The sequence below is a fragment of the Brienomyrus brachyistius genome, chromosome 11, assembly GCF_023856365.1.
Source record: "Brienomyrus brachyistius isolate T26 chromosome 11, BBRACH_0.4, whole genome shotgun sequence".
NCBI classification, from domain to species: Eukaryota; Metazoa; Chordata; class Actinopteri; order Osteoglossiformes; family Mormyridae; genus Brienomyrus; species Brienomyrus brachyistius.
Window position 1 is genome coordinate 28,279,526 of NC_064543.1, and position 12,302 is coordinate 28,291,827.

Consider the following 12,302-nt stretch of genomic DNA (forward strand, 5'->3'; position numbering starts at 1 on the left):
ACTTTAACCCCTACCCAGCCATAACCTTAAACATAAGTAACCAAACAAAATACATGTCATTTGGCATTTTTAATTTTATTATTGCAGCCGCAGATTTTAATAAAATTGAATTTGCTCATAATGAGACCAAAGAAATGGTCCCCAAAACTTCAAAATAACAGGTTTATATCACATTGTGCGGACATCTGGTTCCAACAATGTAATGTATATCTGACCCACACTTGCACACACACACACACAGATGAGCCTGCTCCTGCTCGGCTGATTGCCCACATCGGGTATGGAGGGGGTCTCCGTCAGCACACTAGAATGCCATTCCCGAAATGTTACCCAATTCCCAAGGCATACTGTTGTTCCTGCCATTCCCCAAACACAGCAGTCCTGTTCTGTGATAATCACTCCGAGGCCTTTTCTTCTTTTGTCTGTGAATTATACTCGTTTTTATCTCCATTTTCCCAAACTGTTTCAGCCATCAAGGACACAGAGTGATCACATGGCTACTGTTTAATTTCAGTCTATTAATAGATTGTATGTACCAGACAGCCACCTGGGGCGGCATGGTGGTGCAGTGGTTAGCACTGTTGTCTCACACCTCTGGGACCCCGGTTCGAGTCCCCGCCTGGGTTGCATGTGTGTGAATTTTGCATGTTCTTCCTCCGGGTACTCCGGTTTCCCCCCACAGTCCAAAAACATGTTGAGGCTAATTGGAGTTACTAAAATTGCCCGTAGGTGTGCGTGTGTGAGTGTGCCCTGCGATGGGCTGGCCCCCCATCCTGGGTTGTTTCCTGCCTCGTGCCCATTGGGCGCCGCTACGGGTTGCAGCCCTTCGCAGACAACTTAGTCTATGAAAAAGGAGCAAGTTGTGGGAGGTGTAAAGACAATTTCCCTACAGGGATCAATAAAGTATCAATTATTATTATTATTATTATTATTATTATTATTATTATTATTATTATTGCTTCCAGGATAGGCTCCGGATCCCCCGCAACCCAGTAGGAAAAAGCGGTTTGGAAAATGAATGGATGGATGGATAGACAGCCACCTCTTAAGATCCTACTATGTGTTACGCGTAAACATGCTGCTGTTTCATTCAGTCTTTGTACGATAGCAGGTATTGATGCACCTTCTCTAACATTGCTCATTTGCAAAGAAAATTGATGCAATAAAAGTAGAAAGCATGTCAGGCATGTCAGTAGTGGCATAATCCAATTTAATGAAATTGATGTATTTACAATAATCCCTGTTTGATTGTACCCTCCTTTTAGTGCCATCTTTACATCTGTATTAAGTGATATATAAAGGTAACTATGTGGGTTATATTATTCATACATTTATCTATACAGTGAAATAAGGGATTTCTGTGGAGCATTTATTCATATTATCAACAATTAACCAACTAGATCAATTATCGGAAACATTAGACGTGTAGATTTCCACCTGCATAACATCAGCCAAATTCTAGATCTTTATTTTTAAAAGACTCCATCGTCACAAATTTTTTTTTTGCAGCATAGGAGCGAGCCATTCATTAATAATTCATGAGTCATAGCCTACTGTTATGTCTGCTGCATACTAAATGATTCAAAACCATTTAAGCTTTCCTGGCCAAGTTGAAAAATTAGATGAGCTGAATTGTTTAAGTGATAAATTCGCAGTAAACAAATCTTATCTTTAAATGCACCACAGACAGCTTAAAAAGCAGCAATGTAACCTATTATTCTGTAATAATACAAAGTTATTTTACCTAGCTAAACCTGAAAATGATTTCAGGTTTATTCACCTGACTTATATAGCTTGACCTTTAACAATCAAGCAATATCTTTCAACTGAGCAAGCTAAACAGAAAATACTATTTGTAGACATTGCTGTGTACAAACAGTAACATGCTCAGAACAGATAAATGTAGTCTGGCAACATACATGAGAATAGCATTATATTTATGATTTATATCTCAATTCAAATACAAAGTATCTAAGCCTGTTTATTGATGTCTACAAAAACATCAAAGGACTATATTATTATCACATTATCTATTGCATAATTTACATAATGTATATTGTAGATTTTTCTCCACTAAGTCCTGGCCAAGTACAGCCAGCTATGTAAAACATGCATTGTGAGAACAGAGCTCACAATTGTGTCATTACAATTACAATTTCCTCTGTAGAGAAAGTTACCATGTTTCTGAGCTGCAGGCGACGGCTTCATTAGCTTGGGCAGTGTGAGGCCACAACCCTACGTGAGACATGACTGGAAGTGCCAGGGCTGTGATCTGCACATGGCATCTCAGCTCACCTCTCCCAGCTCCTGTGATACCATGCAGCAGGATTGTGGCTGCAAAATGGAAAGATTGTTTGTTTGCTAATGATGGCAGAGAAGAGCCACAGGGGAGGGAAAAAAACTGAAAACTAAAGGTAGAGAGTGGCAGGCAGACAGAAAAGTTCTCTGTGGCTTTTCAAGAGCAAGTTCTGAGTAGGGACTGGAGACAGAGAATTCAGGATGTGTCGCATGAACAGAGAGAAGCACGCTGCCCAAACTCAAAGGCTGGAGAGACAAAATCAGCACAACATGGAGGTGGAATAAGACAGGTGAGCTGGATTAAAGGGAAAAAATAATCAGAGACAGACGTATAAAAAGGTAGGATGAACTTTGGTTCCTGTCACACCTGGCGGCTGGATTTAGAACAGCACTGTTTGCGTGGCACAGCAGGAGTCCATTGGACCCTAAGAAGAAGCATTTATGTCATATATGCCTGTCAAAATCTTTCCCACTTTGCCCAGACACACCTAAAAAATCACAGTCCATACCTCCTCCCCTTTTTTCTCAAGCATATAATTTACTTTTTCTGTTAGCCCTAATCATGTTTGGTTCCCATGACAACCAACCTTCAGAACATCTGAAATAACAGCAGGAAACAATGAGACAGCATGTAGAAAGACCTCAAGGGAAAGAGAGAAGTCTATTAGCAGTCACTGAAGATCCTTTGTCACAACACACCAGACATTACTTTGCAGCTGCTATCAGGGGATAAAGCAGCACCAACTTAATAAGTGCATGTGTGTAGTTTTTAGAATAGAACTACTGATAAAAGTGCTGGAAACCTTAGGAGAATGCGATATTATACTGGGCAACCTCGTATCACCATGGGGATACTGCAATGCATAAACTGCAGGAAGTCTGAAATGTGCTATTCTCTTGGCTAACTCCGCCTATGAGATATACAAACATATTAAAACAGCCACACACACAAACAAATAATTAAATTAACATGCAAATCCATGAAAGATTCTGCCACAGCAAAAATAAATTATAAGGGCAACCCAATGCTACAATTTGGCATTAAGTTTACAAAAAAAACATTAAGGATGCAGTCTCATTGACGAAGGCGACAATGTAATTAAGTTTCATTTTTACTACTTTACATTTCTGTTTCCTGTGACACCAAGGAAATGCTCCTTGCTTCCCCTTCTTGTACAACAAATATATTATTGGGGACAAGATGACAGGTTCAGGTTGGAGGTAGGAGATACCTGGTTGTGGAACATACAGTATGAGAAAGTTGCTTACTAAAGCTGAATTACTTCAGTACAGCTGTATAAATAGATTGAGTGTTAAAAAAGTTAAGCTATGTAGGTCATTTTGAATAAAAGAGTTTGGTAAGCAACAGCAAAGTTATGAATAATAACTATATCAAACACCAAGCCAATAGCTCCAGGTATCTCCAAAGCAATCTTTACACCTTCGTTAGCACAAATGGCAGATTCTCTCTTCTAGATAGCCTATGGCACCCCGGCCCAAATCCTCTATATTACATGTGCATTTCATCAGTTTATTAATGATATTTCTCATAAAGGGAAAGCACTCTGTAAGCCTCCCACCCTCAGGAGAGTGCCAAGTTGAGTCGCGTAGAATTCCTGCGAGGTGTGTTCATCTTTTGCGCTTGTTTGCAATATCACTGTCAGCTGTCAGAAGCACTGAGTGAAACATGCATGGAAAATGAAAGGTGTGAGAGGGCGAGGGATACACAGCTCCAGGGGCGAGGGGGAACACCATTAACCCACAGCGTCTAACCAGTGTGACCCTCACACATTTACCCATATTTCTTCCATCGGCTTCTCATCAATTATTTTATTCAAATGGCCTGTATAGACAGAAAGGATATCACCCTATTGTCACGCCCTGCCCGCACTGCATGTCTGATCCTCCCGTCTCTTCTCGGGTGTGGCTCTAAACTGGCCATGCCTTGTTGGTCCTACCTCTCGTCTCTGCCTCTCAGCATAATAAAGTCCCAGCTAGGGGTTTTGGTAGCATTACAGCCTGCTTCTGGGTCATGCTTATCTTTATTAGCATGACTGGACTGCGCAAACGACCCAGCAGCTGTTCCAGGGCAACCTCCATGACGAACGCACTTCTGTGCCCCAAATGAATGCTCCCTTGAGCGACCCATGCCTGTATTGGACTGACCCCAGCGATGGACAGCCGACACTGGCATCTCATCAGCTCCGTTAACTGGAAGACCCCTCTGCTACGTGCCACCCCTGTTCACCACTCTGTACTCCACACTCCTTAACCTCCTCTGAGACCTTTGCGAGGATCCACTCCTGCAGACGTCTCCAGCCATCATTGCCACCAGATAGAACAGGATTCCCAGACTATAGGGATCTTTGATGGAGACCATGAGAGAGATACCTTTCTGGAGGTGGAGTGCAGCCCAGCTGTCCGGCACACAGCTAATTCACTTTCTGCCCCTTCATCTCCCCATTTGTCTCATCGCCAGCCCAGTTTAGGAAGCAGTTCAACCCAACAGAACCTAGTCAATAGAACGTAATTGTTAGCCCTTCGCCGAGTTGTTTGTCGAATTAACATTTGCTGTGACAAAACTCTTGCCACACAGTCGCCAGCAGTTATGCCTGCTCCTGCCACGCAGCCACCTGTTGTCATGCCAGCTTCTGCCTGCCTCTCTGTGGCCACATCATCGGCTCCTGCCTGCTTGCCTGCAGGCATTGCCTGTGCAACCTCTGTCTGCTCACCTGCGGCTGTCACCCGGACAGCTCCTGCTCCCTTGCCTGCCCTTGCCTCTCCAGCAGCCTCTGCCTCATCTCTAGCCTACTTGTCAGCCCCTGTCCTACGTTCTTTTTCCAAGTCAGTGTCTCTACTCTGTGATCCCCAATCATTATCCCAGGAGGTCCCATGGAGTTGGCCATTGGGGAAGGGGTGTGGCAGGTTCATTTCTGGGAGTCCCATCAGCATTCACGGCGCTGCCACCTCCGATGACTCAGGAGCCCCCTGGAAAATGCCAGATTCTGCGGAACAGATGGATCCAGGGAAGTCGCGAGATCCTTGAGTAGGACCCACTTCATCTGACATTGTCCTCCCTGCAGTCTGGCCAATCTACTCTGAAGTCCAGACATCGCAGAAAGGGAGAGTCTCTGTCTCAAAAAGGGATAAATTGGGGCATGCTCATCCCGTCTGCTGCAAGAACCTTGGGCACTCCATGGGCATCCATCGGACCTCTGCCTTGCTTACAGTCTGGAGAGGCCCATCCATGTCGCACTCTAGGTTTGATACCCATACCCATGCTTGCACCCGGTGGCGTTAAACCTATACCCTGAACACCTCTGGAGATCCCCTGCATGGAATGTACTTCGCCACCTACCAAACCTCCCTCTCCCTTGGCATTGTCAAGGTATGCTGACCTCGCTAGTCCTACCTCGCTTAGGACTGACCCCCAGAGGACATACCTTCCATATCTACCCCCCAACCCTCCGGGGCTGCGAGGACGCCCAGGACCCTACTTAGTTTTCCCCATAAACTACCTGTCCATATGCCAATGATTTTGCCTCTTGCTCTGTGGCCTCCTTGGTTCTCTCTTATTCACCAGCTTCATCTGGTTCGGTGTTTTTTTCCACCTGGTCTGTCAATACATCCAGTCTGGTGTCTTGCACTTCTGTTCTGATGTATGTCCAGGTCATTGTGTCCAGGTCATGGTTCTCCATCAGTGTTCCACATCTTGACTAGATGTCTGTCTTGTCTGCCATAGTGATGTCAGGTATGGTGTTCTATAGTCCGGCTTCTCTGGTATTGGGAGTCCGAGTCCCGTACAATCTCATCCCTTCCTATTTAGTGTCCCTGTTTTGTTGTCCATAGTCCATAGTCCTGTCACTCTTTTCAGTCCTGCTTTTATTTTACCTGGTCCCAATCTTGTCCTGTGTCGTGGCCCTGTGTATCTGCCCCTCGTGCCATTTTCAGAATCCCCTCCCCACCCTGTCCTTTGTACCCAGAGGGCATGTTATTGTGGGGGGGGGGAGTTTACTGTCAAGCCCTGCTCGCTCCACATGTGTGGTCCTCCCCTCTCTTCTCGGGTGTGGCTCTAAACTGGCCACGGCCATACTTGTTGGCCTTACCTCTAGTCACTGCCCTTGCTAACTGCACTCAGCTGCCCTGTGTTCAGTGTATTTAAGCTCTTCCAAGCAACCTGTTCCCACAGTCTGGTTATTGCTTCCTGTCAAAGCCTGCTGTCTGTGCTCTCAACATAATAAAGTCCCCACTAGGGGTTTTGCTGGCATTAAAGCCTCCTTCATGCTTACCTTACCTATTAGTGTGACATCTATACCTCTATTTACAAACAGTAGACAATGATGCACTTATTTTCAGTGGTGCGTTATGATAATATGGGTTCCGATAATAAAACATACTTTCACTAGATATTGCTAAACCTCAGTGCATGACTTTGTTTTTTATTTCACTAAAACATGTCATGCTTTATTATGAGTAACATGATAGCAAAAAAAATAATATCGCACAAGCATCTGCTTAAACAAATGAATCTAACAGATTGTTTTGATTCAAGACCAATATACCCAACACAAAAAGTTATTTTGTGAACCACGTAAGATGTTCAAAGTATGCTGACGAAGTCAATTTACATTCACAGAAATGTTTGTACTGTCAAACATTTGGAAGCAACTGTGCAGGATAGGGAACCTTACAAAAATAAACTGAATGGAACTGACTTCAGGGATGGCACGGTGACTCAGATTTCACCGATGCCTCAGCTTCAGGGCTGGAGAACTGATTTCTACCTCATCTGTATGTGGAGTGTAATAATAATAATAATAATATGTTTTATCTATATTATGTCTTCCTCACACTCAAGGACGCCTTACAATGCAAACAATGATACAGAAAACAATACACACGCAGCAGCAACAATAACAACAGAACAACAACAGGAATGCTATATAGTAGAAGTTACATTATAGCATTAAATGAGTCTTCAACTGAAGCTTGAAAATGTTAAGAGACTGTATCTCTTGCAGACTGTGAAGAAGTGTGTTCCATAGTGTAGGTGCTGTCACACAGAACGCCCTGCCATCCATAGAAGATAATCTGAATTTAGGAACAGGAAGAAGGTTGGAGCCCGATGATCTTACGAGCAGGGGTGTATGGAAGAAGAAGGTCAGACAGATAGTGAGGGACAAGTCCATGGAGAGCTTTGTAGGTGATTAGTAAAATTTTATATTTGATTCTGTAAGTGACAGGTAACCAATCATGAAGAATAAAATGAATGATGTGGGCAGATTTTCTTGTATGTGTTAGCATATGCATGAATGTTTCCTCCAGGTACTCATGTCCAAAGACATACAGTTAATTGGCATCTTTAAGTAGCTCATAGTGTATGTTGTCATCCTGGGGGTACCCCAATCTTGTGCTCTCTTGTGCTACCTGGAATAGGCTCCAGGTCCCACCCCATGACACTGACCTAGTTAAAGCAAAATGACTGGATGAAATTGAATTCAGCCAAGTTAATTCATTACCAAACAGGTTTCAAGAGGTCTTTGAGAAACATATTATTTAAACAGGAATCTAAAGAGGTATTCAGGATGGATACTGAAGTGCAAAAGAGATTAACGATTTTATTTATTTGTCATTATCCTTACCTTCATTAGAACAGACTCACTGAGCTTCTCCCGGTTGACAATCTTCACTGCAACTTTCTGACATGTGACACAGTGGACTCCTAGCTTCACCAGACCTGGAACAAAAACACGGGAGAGAAGAGCGTGTGAGTAAGAGGGATGACTGTTACACACATAATGCAAACCAAAACAGAGGAGAAAGAAGGAAAAACATGTATTGTCACATGCTTCGAGAAACAGGTGACTTGCTGTAAATTGCTGGATTGTTTCTTACTCATTATGTACAGTAGAAAAAACTCCATCAGGAGCCACAGTTCAAGATCTGTTCAAATACACTCCTGTATTGATCAAATACGTATGTTAGCACACAAGTAGGTATCAGAGCTTTATTGTTAATTTCCTTGGTAAATGTACTCAGGAGACCTGTAGGCTGTGCAGGACTGGGGTAAATCTTATCATTTTAAATGCCTGTCAGATGCGTGTTTCTATTATATGTACAGTTAGACTTAAAATGCGATCATCGCTGACATTTATTCTATCTTGTTTATGTGGGATTAACAGTAAAATCACAACCCAGATTCCATCGGCCATGGTTTCCTAGGTTTTCGAAACACAGTGTTTACTCTTTCAGTCAATATTTCATCTGAACACAACTGCCTCAAAAATAAGTGTAGCAGCAAATAACAAAAAAGCAAACTACGACTTGTGCACTGTCTATCTCAAACAGAGGACTGAAGCTTGATATGAAAGAAAAGCCTCCTGTGTAAATAAAAGACAAACTAAACGGGTCCTGTCTTAGAATTTGAACACTGACTTGAACGTAGAGGAATCAGGGGTCGTCATTTAAAGTGAGGAGCATCAGAGTCAGTGTACGGCAAAGCTAATTACACTAACGAACAATAACAGTGTAATGAAGCGCTTAAAAGGACACAGAAGGGTAGCTTGGAAAATTATAGGGACATTTAAAAATAGATAATGAATGCAAAAAAGTGAATAAAAAACATCAGCAACTGAGGGGAAGTGGGGTTTCTTGTTGATGGCCCCCAGTGAACCTTCATTTCAAGCCTGATTTGCAGCATGAAAGAAATTCATGCCGATACTTTAAAGAAGGAACTTCTAATGTTGAATGCGATTAGGAGACCTGTGATAATTTGTAGACTTTCCACAGCATTGTGCACGCCCAAGTGGGAGCGACTCCGAACTCTAAGTCACAGTACACTCATTTCCGTTAAAAAAATCCAACCTTATTTAGAACAGAATTGAAATGCTTATTCATCCCTGTGGTGAAACTGGGCAGTTTTGTATATCCCATCTTCTAATTTATCAGTTTATGCATTTTGCTTTTTATCTATTTAAACATGTCACACTCATACATACACTCATACATTTATTCCTATACATACTAAGTCCTGCATGGAGAACTGGCTCCCAAATGGACTTTGACACTGACCACGGTTTACAACTCACATTCATAAAAGCATGATAATTTACTTTGTGTTTCATGCTAGCATGTCTGAGGCGGATTTTTTTCTCCATACTATGTTCTTGGTTCCTCTCCTCCATTGTCTTCAGGCATTTTTCCCTTTTCCCTTTATCATGAACCATTTAGTTTTGATGTACTTATAATGTGCATAAAACCTAATGATGCCGCACACTCTTGTTGAGTGCCTAGGAGCAATTGTGTTGTGAAAGGTGTTATATAAAGATAAACTGAATACTGAATATATCTGAATTAATTCATTGTGAGAATTATTATTTTGAATTAAAATATAACATGGAGAGAACTATTAAAGCAGCACTTTATTGTCTCTTAAAATGTGTGATGGGTGATGTAGTTAATGATGTTATAAGGCACCGTATGTATATGTTTGCATTTCTACTGCCAGCTGAAGAGGAAGAAAGAGAGAGAGAGAGAGAGACAGAGAGACACACACACAAACTCGACCTTGTAACTGGAAGAAACACTAATTACTAATCACATGCGATATGGTCAGAGGTGACTCTTGTTTTCACACGTGAGGGAGGCTACAATATCAGACCTAAGCTTGTAATTATGATGAGTTAATGGAATCAGGTCCAATTTAATCTAGCTGAAGGCACAGCCATGCTGAAAAATGCCTCTCTATGCAGCCAGAGGACAGTGCAGCACAGACACAAGTGATCCAGATGTAAGCGGTTTACATGTTTGATGTCTGACAACTGGGGGGGGAACTATTCATTAAAAGATGCATGTTGACATCGCCTGCTTGTATTCCCCATAATATTAAAACTTGGCCTTTCCAACAGAATAGGAAATGAGGTCAAGTGTAAAATCCTTGAAATTTGCTGATATTTACCATCAGGAATGCAGACCTAAAGCTGCGGCACAAATCAGCATCTGGCCCCATCCCTTTCATCAGTAGTATAAAAACATTCAGACCACTAAAGGAGCTGTTTGACTGGTGAGAATGGGGATTCTCAAGCCACAGATAATGAGCAACCGAATTGGAAGTTGGTCTCCAGGCCCCTGCCTCTGGCGTTCTTTTCTGCTTTCATTTGCAAGATCTCAATGGTAGTAGACCACCAAGGACATATTAAACGCATAGTTTTTCATTAACATATATTTTCTCTGACAGCAAGATGATGGGATTAACAGAGAAGATTTAAATTGATTCTCCAACCATCTCTACAAACAGAATGGACCAGCAGTAGGCTACCAGATGTTCATTGTCCTCTTAACCTCTTTTGTCTTCCCTAAAGTAGGGCTTCTAACCATTGAAAAAAATCGATTTTTCACACTACTACAATATTACTGCATTTGTCCATTTATTTATGTTAGGAGAAAGCGCCGTAGCTTTCACTCCTACAATCTCCTGTGTGAGGAAGCGCCGCAGCTTACTACTCACACACTTCCACTTCTAGGACCCAGGAATAATCGAGACAGCACACGTCTTTCTGTTTTACTTGCGCAAGGGTGCCCACTTCAGGTGCAACAGACAGTATCTGCGCCTCTGTTGAGTGTCACACCGGACAGTCCCTTGGCTTCTTTATTTATAGGGTAGGGGAGGGGTTACATGGGTCTTGTCTTTAACTAGTCAATGCTGTGTGAGGCCTCCGTGAAACAGGGTTAATACAAAGCATTACATATCTCAAGGTGGGCCCCCTGCTATGTTGACAGAATCTGTTTCCTTTCTCAAGGTCTCTTATTCCTGCGTCACAATCTGGTAGGCCCCTGTGAGGACATCTTGTCTGCAACCCTTTCTGGGCCATGGGTTAGTTGTTAAGGGTTGCACGTACACATATAGGAGGATAATAATATGATAAAATACACAGATACACTCTAACAGGTTACCACCAAATCTTACCTGCTAAATTATACACAGATACAACTATTTGTTAATCCTCTGCGGTCTAAGGGTAGGGAACACACTTTCACTGACTGGGGCATGGTGACACATTTCATTCAATATCATAAACTTAATTCATGGCAAATAAATTATTTCTTATATATTTGTTTTGGCATTACACTATTACACTCATATTTATTTTAAGGTACTTTGTAAATATGTCAGATTTATGTGAAGTTTGTAATTTGACATCAAAGTATAGACATTTCAAAATGCAGTCTGGAACACTTGCAGAAACATTATAAAAGTACATAGTAAGCAATGGTGGAAGTTTGTTTTGATCCCAGATATCTGATCACCAAAGTCTTGGCAACATGAAGATGATTAAATGGCCACCCTCCAAAAAAAATGTACAGAAAACGTGCAACAAATATCCTACCCAGAGCCCCTCTCGGAAAAGTCTGCAGACAATAACAAATGCTGACTGCAGGAAGGACGGACACTGGCAAGAATTATGGATCAACTCAATTCCATGCCAGTTTCATTCAAGACTGAACCGAAGGAGCAAAGGAACACAGTTAATCTGGAGATCTTGAATAAGTCCATAAACTGGCAAGGTATTTTTACCGAAGGCTACGAGGATCGTTAGCATGTTAAAAGCTAATTTGTATCCCGATTTTTAGTCTAATTTATTAATTTACAATTCTAATTCTATATCAGGGGAGGCCAATCTTAATGTGCACTTCCTGGCAGGGAGATTGTTTCCTTTCCTGTGATGGGGCACACGGCACCATGCAGGAAGGCTAACAGTGATTAGAGGAATAGCGCCTCTATTCCTGCTGGATGCTGGACCTGACATTCCTGCAGGAGATGCTTAAGCTGCAGAGCCCCAACAGACACCTTAGCCAAATTCTCCCTGATGCAACTGCAGCTCTGCTTTGCAGGAATCTTTCACCACCCCAGTCACCATTCTCAATAGTGCCATTTCACCTTGTAATAAACTACCACAACGGCCAAAAAAAACGAGGATGGTCAGGGAGATGCTGCCGGACCTTCT

General features: G+C 42.3%; 1 protein-coding gene across 5 annotated transcripts in view; it reads right to left on the bottom strand.

Moving 5' to 3' along the window:
- The window catches only part of brsk2b (BR serine/threonine kinase 2b), a 169,087-nt gene that overhangs the window by 74,070 nt on the left and 82,715 nt on the right, over positions 1 to 12,302 (bottom strand). For all 5 annotated transcript variants that reach the window (XM_048969745.1, XM_048969744.1, XM_048969743.1 and 2 more), the window contains exon 2: positions 7,941 to 8,035. In XM_048969745.1, coding sequence (XP_048825702.1) covers positions 7,941 to 8,035 — 95 coding nt within the window. The remainder of the gene's footprint in view (positions 1 to 7,940; positions 8,036 to 12,302) is intronic.